The sequence below is a fragment of the Cetorhinus maximus genome, chromosome 14 (assembly GCF_964194155.1).
Source record: "Cetorhinus maximus chromosome 14, sCetMax3.hap1.1, whole genome shotgun sequence".
NCBI lineage: Eukaryota > Metazoa > Chordata > Chondrichthyes > Lamniformes > Cetorhinidae > Cetorhinus > Cetorhinus maximus.
The window spans coordinates 68,652,911-68,672,377 of NC_135892.1; the positions used below are offsets into that span (position 1 = coordinate 68,652,911).

The following is a 19,467-nucleotide window of genomic DNA, read 5'->3' on the forward strand; positions in this document are numbered from 1 at the left end:
ATTAAGGTTGAAAAATAGAAACATTCCAGGGATATTAATTGCTTAGCAGTAATTGAGTTTCATTTATACACATATTTCACATATATTAATCAGCCAGTCAATAAAATGCAATAAATTAAGTATCTTTTATGTGAGAATGAGCTTGCCCTTTGAACCCTCCATTGAGATGTAATGGAATCTTTATCAAGTTTATTTGTGACAATGTATCCGCTTTTTACTGTTCTTTAATACCTGTTAGGGACATAATGTTTTTTAAAATGTTTGTAGGTGGCCCAGTGGTGTACTAACATGTTGCGCCACAGAGTAATGGACATGGGTTCACCGCGCGATTCCTTGTATGGTGAGTTCTTGATCTCAACCAGTTAGTCTAGGGGAGAGACTTCCCCAGAGCAAGGGAGGGAAGTCACCTGCACACCTCCGAACAGCTGGTTCAAGAGCACTATTAACAAAAGCTTGGGAAGAGGTGGTCACCCCACCTTTAGTTAAGGAAAATCTATGCCATGCAGGCTGAGAAAATAATTCTCAGAGCTGAGTGGAGTAATTAGATTCCTACCCTAGCTTTGAACTGTTGAGAAGGTTTGACCTTTCTCATTCAGAGGTGAGCATACCAAGTACAATGAATTGTGTCCATAGCGCACATTTACTGAGAGCTGGGTACACTGGAGCAGTTACCCTTACAGCTGTCTGTAAGAGTTTATCTATTAGCTAAAGCTCCAGGACCATACAATAAGTGAAAAGTGAAAATGTTCTTTTTACAGTGGTTAATGTTTTATTAACCTGTCGAAAATTTATTCTTTTCCACTTCCGGAATGTAAAATACAAGTTATAGTTGTAGACATAGTACATGTCTTTGTTAGTCTCAGTTCACTTATGAACTGAATGAGATATTTCACTACGTTCCCTCTGCTATGGGATGCAGTACTGTATTTTATTTATCGCTTTCAATTGCTAAGTCACTAAATTTATTAGCTTTACTGACTATTCAATGAAATGTAAATTGAATAGAGTTGTTTTGCACTCAGCTTTAGTGTAACCTATTTTTTCTAATGTGACATGTCTAAAATACCATATGATGTACAATTAGTTAACTGCACTGTTAAATTATGAACTGACTATCAGTTTTCCAACCTTTTCCTTCATGTGGTGCCCCATTTGTAGTGGTGAACAAGAGCTGAATAAGCACACAGTTTGGCCGTCTTGGTGACTATAAACCGCACAAGTGAGAAAGATGATTCACTGGAAGCTCACACTTCAGTACGTGCCCAAAAATCGAAGGGGGTCAGGCATCACTTGATGTTTTTCTCTATTCTTTTTAAAGCCACTTTATTTTCATCAGTTCAACTATCCTAAACTATTCTCTGCTCCCTGTAGTGCAGTACTGTCAGAATCTGAAGGTACACAGCATGTTTCATGTGTGCAACAGCTAGTGCGTATAGTTTTTTAAAAAGTACTTTCCCTAGTACAATTTAAGGACTTTTGTGGAGGATACTGATAAAAGTACTGACATTGAGATAACTTGAGTTGTGCTGCATATACCATAGTTGTACCTACATGAAATTGGAATTGTACACCCATTTAGTTGTATCAGCAAGATAATAGATCAAGTAATGTGGACTTTAGCATTTAGAAGCTCCATTTCAGCATTGAGTCAAATCTATATGTTATCCTTTCAGTGATTTAACATCCACCTTTCCAAGAAGCTAAATTCTCTTAGTGGAAGAGCGGTCACTGCAAATGTTTTCTGATTTTTGCAAGATTTTCTGCAGAGCAGCATTGGTGTTTCTACATTTTGTAATTGCATGGGTTGTACTTCTCTGGCTACGTTATGGACAAGTTCATCCAAATATTAATCCTTAGCAGGGATTAATTCTTATCTCAGGTGTAGAATAGCCAGATAAATTGATCTGACCCAAACTCTGGTTTCAAACATGAGGGGAAAGTAGCCCTGCACCTGATGGCATAAGATGGGGATATAAACCAGGAAATGTATATTATATAACTGATAAGTTAGTGATGATGCAATGCAACTATTCTTTACCACCCCCCTTTCTCCAATACCATTCTTATTCTTTCTCCTTCTCTGTCGCTATCCTTAACTAGCTAAGTTTGTGATTTAAAACCAATGCAGGCTATTTGCTTATACAGTATTGTCCTAACTGAAGCTATTTTGACCATACCATTTCAGTTACTGATGCCTGCATGCCAATACCATTGACTATTAATTTGGGAACAAATAGGAAGATCTGAAGGCATATAGTGGCGGGGGGAGGAATGATTAGTGGGTTTCGGTGTCTACTAAGTGTTTGTCCCCATTAAATACCAGAGTCAAATTTCAACGTCTGTTGCACTGCAGTTCTGTGGGTATTTTTTAAGTGCAGTATTGGAAGATAGATTTTAAATTTTGAGATTTGAATAATTAGAGAAAAGTAAGATGACTTTGTTTATAGTCCTTGGGCAATGGACTGGACGAGTTCAATACGAACACAATCTAGAGGACTGCCCACAAGTTAATGCAAACAACAAGGTTTAAGTGCAGTAAATTCTACGCGCACACAAACCCAAAGAAAGGCAGTTTGTTTGAATGTGCAGCAGTTCATGCTGGTCTGGGATGCTTTTTTTTCCTCTAGTTCGAAGCAAGATCTAACTAAATGATGCAACTATATTCTAAGATGCATAAATAATTATGCTCCCATTAAAGAGCGGGTTTCTAAGGGTTTGTATGTAACGATTTTAGTCTACAAATTGTTGTGGACTCATGTTTTTAAATCAACATATACACCGATAGTTCTACTAACCAAATTGATCTGATAATCTATACATTTTATGTATGCAACACTTGGGGGTGAACTTGTAAAATCTGGGAAAGTAACTCCATATTTCAATGCCAGATCTATCTTTTTAGCCATCTTAAAATTTCAATTTTACTGAAAAAAACTTAGATCTCCTAAATATTGAAATCCAAATTATAAATATTCATGACCATTAGATTATTGTAAGTATTTATGAATATTTTTTAAATGGTTGAGAATACTTTTGTATATGAATAAAATGTTTTGCATTTACTCAACATTTCACAGCTGATATTAAAACTGGACAATTTGAAAGTTCACAGTCGTCAAAGGATTCAAAACTGGTTTGACACTTGGTTATTTGCTGCAATTCCTGTGCAAAGTGACTAAATACATTTTTATATTTTCAGTTTTTTCATGACTGGTTATCTTCCATTGGGCTTCGAATTTGGTGTAGAAATAACCTATCCAGAACCAGAGGGGACATCATCTGGACTTCTCAATGCATCTGCACAGGTAAGAGATTAGCAGGTCCATTGTGTTTGGAGCAGGTGGGTCATTAAAGTTAGCTGTTTATCTTGATAAAATGAATACCTTTTATAATTGGTTATTAAGCTAATGAACAACATAATCATTCTTGCATTCTAGTCAGTTTGTTTCAATACTAACTGCTGTAGTGTGTGATTGTGTGGCAGAGAGAATAAGTCAGATCTGCTACAACATCAAGTATGCAATGTTAAATATATTCTGTTTTGTCTTAGCCCTGAGATAGATTGATATCTTCTGCTAAATCAGGCTTGTCCAACATTTTCCCGTTGGGGGTGGGCCACATTTCAACTTTTTTCTCACTCAAGGGGCTGATGAGCAAACACCGGAAAGATAAGGTTTGGCACAACATTAAACATGAATTTTTTTTTAAAAGCTGACATATGAAAAGAAATGACCCGCTGAGCAAGAAAACAACGTGGAAACAATAAATTGATAATCTTTTAAAAATTAGTAATAATTAAAGATGACCATTAGAGGGTGAGTGTGATTCATTCCCAGTCTCAGGGTGCTCACTCACTCACCGTCTTCCGCTATGAGAGAGCATGTTGGTATGTGGGGGTGAGGGTGAATGAGAGCCCTGAGACTGGAAGTGAGCCATACACAGTCTCCTCTCTCTTTCTCTCTCTCACACACATATACAGAGACACACACATATTCTGTCTCTTCTCGCACAAAGATATTGTCCCTTCAAGCGCATGCATGCACACACTCCACTCTCCCACTCCTCACCCTCTCGCGCATGCTCGTTCTCTCTCTCTCTCTCTCTCCCTTCTCCCCCACCCCCATGCGTGCCCCCTCTCCCCTCTCTTGCGTACGCTCACGCTTTCCCTCATTAGTGAACCTGTCAGCAAAAAATGCAGGAAAAAACCAGCCTGTGATTGGTCAAGCAACTTTACAGCATTTTTCAAATGTAATTCAGTTGTGTACCAGGCAAGTTTGAGGGGCTGAGCGCAGAGGACCCGGGAGCCGCAATCTGGCCCACAGGCTGCAAGCTGGACAAGCCTATGCTATCTGATATAGGTACATAATCTGCTTTAAAGGGGCAAGAAAAGATGGTCACCATTAGTTAGACATGCCCTTGCCAGTTTAACTGCACTTTTGTGCTGAAAGTTGCTGCAAGTGTGAGATGGAAATGTCACAACAGGTAAAACTAACACGACTTGCAAGCACAAAACAAAAATAAAAATACCTGGATAAACTCAGCAGGACTGACAGCATCTGTGGAGAGGAACACAGTTAACATTTCGAGTCAGTATGACTCTTCAACAGAACTAAGGAAAAATAGAAAAGAGGTGAAATATGAGCTGGTTTAAGGTGGGGGGTGGGGGGGGGGGGGGTGGTAGGACAAGTAGAGCTGGATAGAGGGCCAGTGATAGGTGGAGATAGACAGAAGGACAAAGAGGTGTTGAAGGTGATGATATTATCTAAGGAATGTGCTAATAGGTGATATTAAGGGTAGAAAGCAGGACGAGCAAGGTAAAGAAAGCCATGGTGGGGGGGGAAGGGATCGAAATAGGCTAAAAGGTAGAATGGGAATGATCCCTGCAGAATGCAGCCGGGGGGGTGAAGGGAAGGTTTCTGGTGGTGGCATCATGCTGGAGTTGACGGAAATGACGGAGGATGATCCTTTGAATGCGGAGGCTAGTGGGGTGATGAGTGAGGACAAGGGGGTCTCTATCATGGTTCTGGGAGGGAGAGGAAGGTGTGAGGGCGGATGGGCGGGAGATGGGCCGGACACGGTTGAGGGCCCTGTCAACCACCGTGAGTGGAAAACCTCGGTTAAGAAAGAAGGAAGACATGTCAGAGGAACTGTTTTTGAAAGTGGCATTATCAGAACAGATGCAGCGGAGGCGAAGGAACTGAGAGAATGGGATGGAGTCCTTACAGGAAGCGGGGTGTGAGGAGCTGTAGTCGAGGTAGCTGTGGGTGTCGGTAGGCTTGTAATGAATATTGGTGGACAGTCTATCACCAGAAATAGAGACAGAGAGGTCAAGGAAGGGAAGGGAAGTGTCAGAGTTGGGCCATGTGAAAATGATGGAGGGGTGGAAATTGGAAGCAAACTTAATAAAAAATTTTCCAGGTCCAGACGAGAGCATGAGGCAGCACCGAAGCAATCATCGATGTACCGGAGAAAGAGTTGTGGGAGGGGGCCGGAGTAGGACTGGAACAAGGAATGTTCCACATACCCCATAAAGAGACAGGCATAACTGGGGCCCATGCGGGTACCCATAGCCATACCTTTTATTTGAAGGAAGTGAGAGGAGTTTAAGGAGAAATTGGTCAGTGAGAGAACAAGTTCAGCAGACGGAGGAGAGTAGTGTTGGATGGAGATTGTTCGGGCCTCTGTTCGAGGAAGAAGCAGAGAGCCATCAGACCATCCTGGTGGGGGAAGGAGGTGTAGAGGGATTGGACGTCCATGGTGAAGAAGAGGCGGTTGGGGCCAGGGAACTGGAAATTGTTGATGTGATGTAGGGTGTCAGAGGAATCACGGATGTAGGTGGGAAGGGACTGGTCAAGGGGAGAGAGAATGGAGTCAAGATAGCAAGAAATTAGTTCCGTGGGGCAGGAACAGGCTGACACGATCGGTCTGCCGGGACAGTCCTGTTTGTGGATTTTGGGTAGGAGGTAGAAACGGGCCGTCCGAGGTTGGGAGACTGAGGTTGGAAGCTGTGGAAAGAAGATCTCCAGAGGAGATGAGGTCAGTAACAGTCCTGGAAACAATGGCTTGATGTTCAGTGGTGGGGTCATGGTCCAGGGGGAGGTAGGAGGAAGTGTCTGCGAGTTGACGCTCAGCCTCTGTGAGGTAGAGGTCAGTGCGCCAGACAACAACAGCACCACCCTTGTCAGCGGGTTTGATGACAATGTCAGGGCTGGACCTGAGAGAACGTAGTGCAGCAAGTTCAGAGAGAGACAGGTTAGAGTGGGTGAGAGGAGCAGAGAAATTGAGACGACTGATGTCACGCCGACAGTTCTCAATGAAAAGATCAAGAGAAGGTAAGAATCCAGAGGGAGGGGTCCAGGTGGAGGGAGAATATTGGAGGCGGGTAAACTGTAAACAAATGTGTACTTCCTCAACCAGTCAGATTGAAGGATTGTGAATTATCAACACGGACTGAGAAGGAAGTACAAATTAGAATGGGTGAATCCAGTGCCTAATCCAGTACAGAAAGAAAGATTGGATTATGAGAAAAGAAAATAAAACTTCATATTTTACATTTTTAAGGTATCTAATATCTAATTAAAATTTGAAAAAATGAGGCTCCACACTTGTAATGGTTAGTATTCAGTGCACAGCATTTGACAATGTTGAGTAAGAACAGCTTGGAAAATGGCATAAGTCTGGGCAGCCACACTATGCAATGAATTTTTTCCCACTATATTTAAATATACTTGTGTGGTTGCTGGTAGAAACATCTGGTATAACTTCATAAAATGTTTACATGCATGAGGGCACAAAATTGGCAAAAACAGAATAGACTCTTGAGACTTGTGAACCAAAATTTGGGACACCCCTGATTTGGAAGGGATAAGTCTTATAGCACACTCTGTATTGGGCCCCTGCCCTCATTTACACTATGCTGATGAATGACAGATGCCTCCTAGGTGTCAAGCAGCTTACTGTTGGAGCGGATTTGAATTTTGGGCTGCTGCATCACCTAGGGTAGGGGAAGTGGGGTCAAATGATTGGTAGGGGTAGACAGTGGAAGGGGTTGTAAGTTCAAATCTAGCTCCAGATGCTGGAGCTCAGAATCAAGGTTCACGTTCCAGATGCAATACTGAGGGAACACTGTATTGTCGGAGGTACTATCTTTCAGATGAGACATTAAACCAAAGTGCTGCCTGCTTGCATCAAGTGACTGTAAGAGATTCATGGCATTGCTCAAAGAGAGTAGGGGAATTCTCAGTGTCCTGGCCAACATTTATTCCTCAACCAGTGTCATTAAAACTGATCAAAATTGCATTATTTCAGTGCAGTTTATAGGATCTTGCTGTGTGCAAATTGACTGCTGGATTTCCTACATTACAGTCATAACTGTAAAAAGTACTTTAGTGCTTTGGGATGCCCTAGCTAATGAAAAGTATATATAAATGCAAGTTCTTCCTTTCTTTCATCCCTGGTGGCAGCCTTCGAAGGATTACTGATGTTAGACCACATGTAAATACAAAGTGCGCATTTCAGGCAATAAATAGTCTGCATTCCTGCTGTCTTTAGTTGGATGCCGCACTAAGTAGCATGCATGCCATCATGTGTCAAAGTGGATACTCGGGTACCTATTTTGTGCCTAAATACTGGCTTGGTGCCATTGACTTTATAGGCTATAACATCTTGCATACCTGGTAATTTACTGGTTAATATCACTGTTATACAACTCATGGAATTGATAAATCACTTTGTGTGTGCCTTGTTCTAAAAATGAAACACTTCAAAATGACATATTTTGTGGTTTGAAGTGCAGTAGGGGTAATTATTAAGTTGCAATTATGGATTTAGAATGATATGTTTAGTGTCAGGGGCACTACATTTGGCCTCTGTCCATCTGGTTCTTGTTCCTGGTTGCTGCATGGCAATAGCTGCTGAAATTGTACATCTGTTGATTCCCCAAGGAAAGAGTTGTTTTTTTGGCAAGATGCAATCAAGTGACTTGCCAACATTAGTACACATATAATGATCACTTTAGTGAGGTATTGTTGGGTAATTGTGGGACTGTACACAAACTTGCCCATTCTTTCTAGAGGAATTTTGGACAGTTGCTTCAATATTGAGTTTTTATGTAATTGCAGCTCTTTGGAATTGTGTTCACACTGGCCCAAGGAAAGCTGAAAGCAAATCATGGCACGTTAGCAGGAAATCTCTTTCTTTGTTCTTGGATCTTTGTGGGAATCATTCTTACAGGTAATTAGTGGCTTTTACTATTTGAAAATTGTTTTGTAATACATTTCTGTCTGAGGGAAGCAGCACCTTAATCTGTCAATCGTATAAAATGTATTGTGGAACAAGAAAAAGGCTGTTCAGCCCATCAAGGCCATTCCCTCCACAGATCTTGTACGTTCTTTCCTATTCAGGACTACACTCAGCCCTATCAATCTTAAGAAGGAGGCAGCCAACAACTGATAAACTCCAAGAAGAAAAAAGCTCTGAAAATTTACCCAGACCCACTTCTGTTCTTGCTCTTTTTCTCTTTCCACATCCCCTCTTCCCGGCTCCCCCCACATGAAGGATAATGACGCAAAATTTCTGGATTAATCCAGTCGTACAACGTGCACTACTCAATGCTGACTAGTTCCACTTACATCTCTGTTGTGCTTCGAACCTTCACAATGGTTCTTTAAATATATTTATCCGGCTTTTTTTAAAAAGAGTTAATTGCTAATGCGTTAACTGATTTTGCTGGGAATCTACATATGGAGAAGGGAGCGAAAGATACTTTCTTTCAGCCTCTTAGTCAGCCTTGACGGTTGCTAATTTCCTTTTACTTTTGTGATAGTCCATGTTCAGGAATATTTTTCTCTTTGCAATTTAGGGCCCCAAGTCTCCCAATTATCTTTGTTGCTCTGTAAACATCCTGCAGTGCATCAGTGTCCTTTATGTACAATGTTCCCAGATCTCATCAGTAAGTTACACTGGGCTAAAATAACCTATTTCAGATTAGTTATTTGAGCTACTTTCTGGTAGTTTGACTAACTGAGGTAACAGCTTTGCGTTAATTGAATCTTTTCGGTGAAAAGTTGGTCTTCACCAAAAATCTTTTCCATAATTCATAATGCAAATTTCTTTTGCACACAAGCCAAGTATTTCTGATTCTAGCTTGTCCAACTGCTTTTCTTTCCACATTCACTTTAAACTCACCTAGATTTCTTGAAATGCTTTCAATCTTCCATTTGACTATTTGCCTGGAATCCTCAGCAAAATTTAAAATCATTTGAAGTATCCTACTTCCAGATCACTTAAATAGCAAAGCAGGGAAGTCAAAACAGACTACTGCATAATGTCTTTCAAATTAATCTTCTTTCTCATTGATGATCATCACCCTCTCTTTTTTCTTAGCCAATTTGTGTTAATTTCCATGAAATTAGTCAGTCTCTTCTCATGTGGAACATTATCAGGTGTCTTCTGAAGATCCAAATAAACTTCACTGGATATTCCTTTTAAGGTTGCAATTAAATTACCAGAACTAATTTCATACTTATGGGGCATAACCTATTGCTTGTAAAACCATATTGATTACTCTTTAATGCCCCATTAAAATATCATGCTTCAGTCCCCATCTAGCCACTGCATGGAGCTCTTGTAGTGGTAGACATATTAGTTAGTGTCTTATTGCTTAATCTTTGATCGTTCTGGGGTGCATCATTTAATACTTTCAGTCTCTTCCTGATGTTCATGCTTGCTTGAGATTTTTTAAGCAGTTTGACTGTACCTGGAATTTGTCCAGTATTTTGTTGAATGGAGAGTGATGTGAAGTATTAACTTAATACCTAACGTCATTTATTGACCTGTCTACCCAACCTCCCACTTAAAAGAACCTACCAGCTTATTTCTTACAGTTGAGAGGTTACTTTGAATTTTTCTTACTGCTATCTCCAGTCTTCATTTCCATTCTCGTGGTCTTTGTTTCCATTTTCATGGAAGCATGGTTCCTATTCCATTTGTTTCTTCTTGCCTTTTAAAATAACATTTTCTTTAGTGCTCCTTATTCATTTACTGCAATATCAGGTTCCAGTTTTTCTCCTAGGAATAAACTGTCATTTCCTTTTTAATTCTCCCCTTTACTCCATTATGGAGGTATTTAAGTTCACTATTTATGCAGTTGTTGCTGCCACAACAATTAGCACATCAAGTCTACTTATTCAGTGGCTGCTATAAAACAAGTTTTTCACTCCTTTCTAGATTATTAGTCATCCCTGATGGGTTGCTGACTGCTACATCTATTACCGATCTACTGTAGTACTGCTTCCCATGTTAAGAAAAGTAACTTACTGCACCTATGAAAATGTTCATCCCTTTCCTTTCAGTTAACCCTGGTTTGTCCACATTGCTCCAGGATAGCCAGTTCTCACATCTTCACAGTTTTATTTACCCAAGCATCTGAACATCCTTGATCACTTTCACCTGACTAAAACATTTCCCCAATTACTGTGCTCTTATTAATTTCCACCCTTATTGATTTTGCTAATAGATTGTTGCATTCATTCTTTGATAGTTGTTTTATCATCACAAAACTAGGCAGAAGACCAGTGTTAATCATTCAGAAACATCCCATCATTGTAGTTTCATCTCTTGTTAATCCTGTGTTTACAGCTGTGATTTTATATATTTTTATTAGCTTCATGTCTAACCACCTCCTCCAATTACTTCTTTTGTTAACGCAAAAGCATTTGTTTTCTCTATCTGGTTATGTGTGGTCATCAGTCCTTTTTTATTCTAAAGTCAGTTCCTTTCAATACCACGTTACTTGAACAGATAATCGCTGAGCTAAGGTACCCTGCCTGTTGTGTACCCTGGATAGACTCGCTTTACACCCTCATCATCCCCTCTTGTTTCTAATACTTTCTAACTATTTCCCCTCGTCTGCTTCAAGACCTCTGGTTCAACTGCACTCCCTTTAATGGAACAACAACCCATCTTTCTGTGGCCTTTACTGTTGCTGCTGGAAAATTATATGCTGCATTAATATTCATACATAACTCACTTTTATTTACTGAGTTTCCTGTTAAAATGGCAAGAATTAGATGATGCACCATTTAAATCACCTATACCATTTTATTCCGAAATGCTACCATTGATTATGCAGTGAAGAAACATGCACTTCCTTTGACACTTTCATTGAGAAAATTTGGTCATTTCTACCTGCTAGATGTCTGCAGTAAACCCTTTTGAGGCTTTAATTATGTGGCCTCGAGTAACTTGCAGTTCTTCCATCATTTTACTCGTAGATCTCATTCAACTGCTGTCATTTAACATTTTTTTTTTACAAAAGTCTTTTTCATAACATGATCCCTACACCTAGTATGCCTCTTACTTGTATTTACCTTTGTCACATTGACCCTTTTTAAATAATAGGTATGCCTTAAGAATCTACTATGTTTCATCCATTTTGATTCTCTGGTATCCCTGGAGGTTTCATATTCAGCTTCCTTTATTTTTGGATTTCTTAAGTTCCAGTATTGTCTGTCAGCAACAACATTTTGAAAATCCTTGCTGCACCCATTGGGCTTTTACTCACACTGGAGAAAAAGCTGCAGCAAATCTTGAACTTTGCAAACTCAAAACTTAGATCTGTATACCTTCAGAGTTTGTTGATAAAAAATTTTCAACTGACTGTAACTGTAAACATTGTGCACACTCTCCACCCAAAATATTGTATATTCTTAACCAATTTACCCAGTTTTTTTCCTAATAAATCGCAGAGCTCCTTTTACCAGCTGCTCCTCTCTCCAGCACAGGAAGTATATAGCCAGTTCAACAAACTACAGGTACTAAGTTTTGATTGTATGTTGAGTACTGTAAATACATATAGTAAACTACAGTAGGTTTTCACAGCATTTATGCAAAAGCCATATCAGCTAGGTGAATCAGTTAATTAGATAGTTGAATGAAAGTTATTGGTAGTGCATAAAGAGAGAATTTTGAGATGGGGAATCAAACAATAGCTAGAACTCATAAGACAGTGAAAGGACAGTTTTATTTTTGAGGAATAATGTTAGATCCTGTTCTTGAAGTACATGGCTGAAGAATGAAATTCAGAGAAAATATGTTTGGAAAACTTCACTCCATTATTCCTTGAAATCCCAGTGGAATGGGTCATTGAAGAATTTTTGACAAAACTGGAAAGAGACCAACTTCCTTGTAGCGATATAAACGGCCTGCAACCCAACATGCTCGTCTGGTCATCCAGATGCAGCTCTGGGTGGTTAAAACTACATCTCACCATTCTTGAAATTTAGACAAAATGTGGGAGTGAGAGGCCCTATGCAATTAGTTGAGATTCCATAATGATGAGTTGCTGTCCTATGGGAGGCTGCTACCAGTAGTCCCAAGACTGAAGTTGTGCACAAATTCTCAACTAAATACACTGACTCCAACAGAACTTCTTGAATGTATTGCAGCTTTCTAACAGATTTCCAGTATCTCTTCTCTATACAGTGCGTGAATATTAAACGCTGATCACTCTCTGTCACTTGAAATAAAGGCATATGGCAAAACATGGTGGCTATGCAAGTAGCGGTAAGAAAAAAAGCAGTGGTAAGGGCAGAAGTTCACTTAATGGATTAATGTGAATGGAAAGCTCAATGAAGGGGAGACAGAATAATGTAATTATAAAGACAGGTGGAGCACTTTTCAAGGACTTAACTCCTTTTCAGAGTCATTATGATGTTCATAAACTATTAAGCCTTCATTCTTGCAGTTTGACACCCTGTGAACTCTTGTGTGTTCTGAAACATTATGGGGCACACTCAGCTCTTGTTTGGTTTACTGACATGTTTGTATTAACAAGTCAATTGTGAAGCTAGTCTGTTTAGGTTTTAGGAAAGGAATATAACCTGTCTACATGAACGAACCAAGATTGTGACTGTCCATGGAAAATCGTGTACAGGGTAAGGCGGCGTTATGCTGCTGTTAGTAACAGAAACCACCGTATAACCAGAAACAATTCTGATGGGGATTTGATGGTGCTGAGGATTGGAACACTGTCCTCTCACTTCTGGGACATGTTTTGAAATAAGGCTGAATGTATGGAATGAAAGCCTCCTTTTGGTTGGTGTTAAAGACTTTAAATGATGTGAATCTGGTAATATGGCACCAGTCAGCAACCTGACTCTTGAGGCCATAAAAATAGCTGATGAGGAAATATCACTCTGGTGTTCTGAGGTTGCAATTAAGACACTTTGTTGGGGCAGTTTAAAGGGAGTTTTACTCTGCATCTGACCAATACTCGACCTTGGCAGGAGTGCTTGATGCTGGCTGGGGATGCCAAAAATTAGTTTCTAACTCTAACTTTACATCCAAGCACAAAGAAACCCTGATCATCTGACCTGCTATAAACACTATTCTGTACACATCAAAGCAAGATAGTGTCAGTTTATTTTTTTGTTTCTCCAGCAGAAGGTTCATACTCTAGTCTGTCCACCCTCTGATGTGGAAAAGTGACAATTTTTTTCCTCCACCACTAGACATGGTATGCAACTGTTGTTGTTACAGGTAATGAATCTGTAGGGGTATGGCTTAGTGAAATGTCTTGTTTTTAAAAAAAACCCTTTCCATGTTAAATGTGCACACTCAAACCTTTTGAGTTCTTCAGTAGCTGCTGACAGCAAGTTGGGAAAACTGCATATATTATATAAAAGTCACAGATGCTTCTAATAGAACTACAAATTCCAGTAGGTAACATTTACAGCATGCACAAATAATCCTTTGATTAAACTTATTAGTTTAAAGCATAAACTTGAAAAGAATGGAGCCACTGCAGAACAGCCATAAATACACATACTACTCATCAAATATGCAGGTATAATATGGTGAATTAGCTTCTGTACTTGAGATTGGATGTAGCTTTTATCCATACTGAATGGAGGGAGAAGGAATAGCTGGGAGTGATTATGAGGCAATAATTTATTTTGGAACTTTACATAAATTACAATATAAATCTCATGGCTTTTTAACTAACAATGAATTTTGTATAACACTCCTGACTTCTCAATCAGCACTCTGCAATGTTTTGTATCTCTCATGGGCAGCTGTCAAAATGACTGGTGCCGCATGTGACTGATGATAAATAATGATGCAGATGTCTGTTGAGGTCAAGTTTAATAACAGGAAGCATACTTGTATTGCAGTCACGCCAAATGGTAGTGCTACGAGAAGTCTTCATAGGCAATTCTCCCTCCTAGGCCCTAACGTTCTTCACAACTCTTGCTCCAAACCCAAGTCTTGGGCTGTTATTGTGGAAAATGGTACTGACCTGCGTGATGGTAACACTTAACAGCCATAAAAATAAGCACGTATGTAAAAGTTTTAAACTTCTTGTATACTTCAAATACTTACCATTTGAGGGCCTCTGGTTTGTAGAAAATAATGCAATAATCCACAGGCTCTGAAATATGTGTTTTTGTGGTGGCTTTTGCACAATTATTTTATTTTGTTAAACCATTGGTCCTGCCTTCATATCCTCTTTTTATATGGCCTTGAAATCACTCCCTTCTATTGGTGACTTCTGATATATGCTGGACATTTTTATTTCTAAATTGGTTAGTCTTACTATTTTCAGCCAGTGTTCTGTCTGGAAGCTGTATGAGGTAAGAACTCTGCAAAAATGTAAAGTCAATACTTTTTGTTGCGTGTGGTGCTGCTATTCAATTAAATTAAAGTAAGTTCCTTGTCGGTGATTTTTTTGTAAAGGAAAGGTTGACAGAAGCTGATTGCAAATTATTTGTTCCTTGCTGGTTTCTGTGATAAATTGACACAATTGTATAACATCCACAGAAAGTTATTAAGGCAAATGTAATCGATTACAATGGAATTGTCATTATAATAGAACAACTCCTGTTTAAAGAATATAAATGAGATGTGTTTCAGTAATATTTCTCTATTGTTACTTTTAATGACTAGAAATGTATTTGTAATATCTTAGTTTGTATGATACAAACTATCTGAAAATCTTCATTTTAAGTTATGCATTTTTGAAAGCTTCATATTTTACATGGTTTAAAAAGATGCTGAATAAAGTTTGCTGTACCAGATGTTATAAAATTTTATTATGGTTTAATTGACTATGTAAGTAAACTAACCAATCTTCTTCTAGAAGGTTGAAATTGTTCACTTTCATAGGTTCCATTGCTTATAAAATGTGCATATAAGAAGAAATAGATTGTTTCATAATTTCTCTTTTCTTTACAGTTTTCATAAAATCAGACTTAAGAAGACAACAAGCAAACTTAACTGCAGGTGCACAGGTAGGTTGATCACTTTTCCTTTTTTCATTTGTGAAAAGGGAGTATTTGTTTGATGTGAAGCAGGTTTATGAATGAGGTTTCAAGAATTAGGTTCCAGGTTTTTTTCCCATATGATTATTGTGCTATTAAGACGTACTTTATAGTTTCCTAGTTTTTGAGGTTCCAAGGGCAGAATTTTTAGGCCGGCAGGCGGACGTAATCGGCAGGTCCTGGATCAGGCGGGGAACGGACTGCCGACCGCAATCAGCCCCCGACCACGATTTCATGCTGGCTGGCCAATTAACGGCCAGCCAGCGTGAAACGCACACTGAGAAGCTCAACGCTGCTGGCGTGGGGGTGGGAAGAAAACTCTAGCCCTCAAAAGTTCAATGCATGGTTCATTGACACTGCTGTCAACATAGGTACCTTTACCTCTGATTTAGATAATTCAGACGTCATTGTGCTACAATGACTACATGATGAGCGTGCAGCAAGCAATCTTAGTACTGGACCTGCCATACATGGGTGCTTTGTTCCAGCTTCAGTTGGAATAGTCAGTTTGCTTTTATTGGGCATCTTCTCTTGGCAGGTGATTGGATTGGTTTACTGAAAACAGTGCATACTCACTTCTGCACCCAATTCTCCACTACTTTCCAGGATGAGTGCTTGCAAAATTTATTCTCACACTTTAATTGGAATGTCCTGCCTTCGAATAATAAACCAGATGTTGGTTTGATATTGCATATGAATCCTGAGTCATCTACTTTTACCTGTATATCTAGTGATAATACAGAATCTTTAATAAGGATTTGTGTGATAGTCACTCTATTATCCCAAAAACTGGAGATGTTAATTCAATATTATTTTCTATTGCCAAGTTCCCTCTCTTTACTTGACCTAATATGCATACAGTATTTAAATTTAGACATGTTTTTTAGTTGGAGGTGATGTTCCCAGTAAACTTCCAAGTCTCACACCATCTTGACTTGGAAATCTATGGCCACTCATTCACTGTCATTGGGTCAAAATCCTGGAACTTCCTCCCTTAACAGCATTGTAAGTGTACCTTTGCCACATGGACTGCAACAGTTCCAGAAATTGGCTCAAAATCACCATTTCAAGTGCAATTAGAAATGGGTTTAAGCACTGACCTTGCCAGTGACGCTCATATCCCATGAACGAGTAAAAAAAAAAGCTGCTGCCGCCTTGAATTAAAACAGATAAGTTTGCATGCAGAATAAGACAGAGTGCCTATTGACACTGCTGTCAGCCAGTGAGCTGCGCTGTCAGCCATTAAGTTGGAAGCAGCATGAGAATTACAGTAGAACACTAGCAAACTGTCTATTTTACAGCAAACAAAATCTGAACAACAAAAAAAATACTTATGATGAGAAGTGGGTGATTTATCCAGCGAAATGCAGTGAGTGGAGCATTGTTAGGTACAAATTATGTGCGTAAAATCAATCTTAACCACATACTGTAGCAATTGATGAGAAATTATTCATGCAGCTCCATTCTGGCCAGGAATAGTGGTGTGACTACATGCAGCCAGAATAAGGTGGTGATCATGTATACAGCTGGTTGACTAGGAATGAAAAGCATTTTACTGAAACCTTTTTAAAAGTTATTAGAATAATTAATTGAAATATTACAGCCTACTTACTAAAGTACATGCAAGGACAGTAGCTAGAGAAGAAAGTTCACAGAATCACGGAATTGTTATAGTGCAGAAGGAGGCCAGTCGGCCTATCCTGTCTGCATCAGCTCTCCAAATGAACAGCTCACTTAGTGCCATTCTCCAGCCTTCTGCCCATAACCCTGCACATTCTTACTTTCCCAACAACAGTCTAATTCCCTTTTGAATGCTACATCCGCCACATTCTCAGGCAGTGCATTCCAGACCCTAACCACTTGCTGTGTAAACAAGTTTGTTCTCATATCACTTTCACTTTTGCCAGTTACTTTTAATATGTGCCCCCTCATTCTTGATACTTTCACAAGTGGGAACAGTTTATCCCTATCTAGTCTGTCTACACCCCTCATGATTTAAAAAATTTAATCCAGAGAACTGTAAATCCGTAGGCAAAACTAGAAATGAAGCACATGATGGAAAAAATTGAAGAAAGGCGATGAACAAGGCCACCTGAATTCAAGTACACAAATTAAAAGTTTAAGTGAAAGAAGCTAAAGTCATATTAAAAAATGACCAATACTTTGGGTTTAAAAGCTATGAAAACTTCTTTATAAAAATTCTTCAGTGTTAGCTGTGCACCAATTATGTTGAATTGATATTTTTTTTCTCTCTCCAGCTTGCTGTTCGGGATTCACTAGAAAAAGTTTCCACTTCACAAAATGAACTACACGCACCAGCAGAAACCGCAATCTGATTACTATGGGAGAATGGATAGCAGTGGTACAACGCACAACTAGTACATAGCACTGAAAAAAATATGAACAGCTGCTAAGGGTGCAATGGTTAGAAAACTGTGATAATTTATTAACGGTGACCAATATTTATTAGAAGTTCTTGATAATCGACTCATTGTAACAGGTTTCAAGAGCATTACGTTGTAGCCCAGTAATTTGGGTACTTCTACAAAACAAAATGGACAGTTTGATTAGTTTGAGCAAATATCATTTGTACAGGAGATTTAAACTGGATCAGATTTCCATTTTTAAGTGTAAAAATTTAAAAAGCTTACTTTGAACACCATTTTCATTCTTACATACAATCTTCTGTTGTCTGAATGTCATTTTTAATGTGTTCAGTAATTTTCCAGATGTAAGCACACAGATTTCAACATCGTTCTGGGGAGATAAAATCCCATCCTCTTTTTAAAAAAACGACTGTGATTTTTGTTGGTTATTGCTCTTGGGCATGTTGGATGAGTTTCAAGAACTGGTCAGTGTTCTGTAAAGTGAAGGAGCATTGAGTCCTCCACAAAGTAAACTTTCTAGCCTTCTTAACATTCAAAGAAGTTTAATTTTTAGTTAAATTGTGTATAAATAACTCTTGCACAATTTGTAACATCTGTAAAAGCAATTTCAGTGGAAATGCACTTGATTCTTGTTAAATAGTTAAAACTGTAATGTGCTTAGCAAGTAGCTTGCACAGATTTGATAGGTTTTATATATCTGCAGTGAGTTACAACTTTTGACCTGTAATGAAATGCTACAGATGTCTATGTATGTAAAGATGTTAGTGAACAGAAAATATTCACAACATAACTTGCACTTAAATCTATTAAATTCACAGGAATGAATAGAGTAGGTTTAAGATTCACAAATGATATTCTATCTTGAACTTCATGTGAAGTTAGAGAGTGAAAAAATGTACAGTTTGTTGTCCAGTGCAGTTTATGTACTGTAAGCCCCCAAGGGGTGGGGGGAACAAGTATCTGTTCATCAAAATAGATGTGCCTTTAATATTGATATGAGAAGATGTAACAGATTTCAATTGTGTAGATGCATTGAATTCTAAGAACTGTATTAAGGTCCAAATGATCAAACTCGTGCAAGATCATTAGTCCCTAGAAGCTGGATGGTACTGTATATATTGACAACGTAGAACCAAAGGTATTTTTTCCCATTCCTCCTCGCATCAATGATAACCTTAGCAGTTCTGTGTTTTCATTCATTTGCAAAGATTTGTAGTTCTCTTATTGCTACCAGGTGACGTTATCAATTTATGAACCAGTCACTGTGGAAGTGCACATTGTAGTTATTTTGGTTCAAGTTTCACATACCTGTATATAATTGTAAAATTTTCTTCTTTCAAGTGATTTTAATACACAATGAAATTTTTATTTTGCATACAATGATTTGTTGTGGTTTTTTTTCTCCCTCTCTTTCCCCAGATAGCTTGGCTGAAATCAGGAATTGATTGTGTAGAGAATTGTAATGGCATGTCTGCAGCCCACTATTCTGCAGAACAACTTATGATTGCACCTATGGGTGCCAGAGTGTTTTCATAATGCTTGCTTTTTCTGGAGCAGCTCAGTGGGGGTGGAGTTGTCCTTAAAAGATGGTCCAGTTTTTTTTTCCGTGTTGGTGACATTGCTGTTTAGCATGAACTGCATGTTTGAGTACTGCAGTGTAAGCCAACTATTTTTTAAAAAGCTAGCATTTTGAAGCTGCTTCATACTAATATGTTAAATGATAAATGTGTTTTAGAAAAGAAAGGTCTAGTCCTGGTTAA

The 19,467-nt window shown here is 38.8% G+C and overlaps 1 protein-coding gene across 2 annotated transcripts in view; it reads left to right on the forward strand.

The window, feature by feature from the left end:
* The window catches only part of flvcr1 (FLVCR choline and heme transporter 1), a 48,075-nt gene extending 28,988 nt beyond the window's left edge, over positions 1-19,087 (forward strand). For both annotated transcript variants that reach the window (XM_078557042.1, XM_078557043.1), the window contains 4 exons: positions 3,200-3,305; positions 8,121-8,232; positions 15,235-15,290; positions 17,579-19,087. In XM_078557042.1, coding sequence (XP_078413168.1) covers positions 3,200-3,305; positions 8,121-8,232; positions 15,235-15,290; positions 17,579-17,656 — 352 coding nt within the window. In that variant the 3' untranslated portion in view covers positions 17,657-19,087. The remainder of the gene's footprint in view (positions 1-3,199; positions 3,306-8,120; positions 8,233-15,234; positions 15,291-17,578) is intronic.
* The last annotated feature ends 380 nt before the right edge of the window (positions 19,088-19,467 follow it).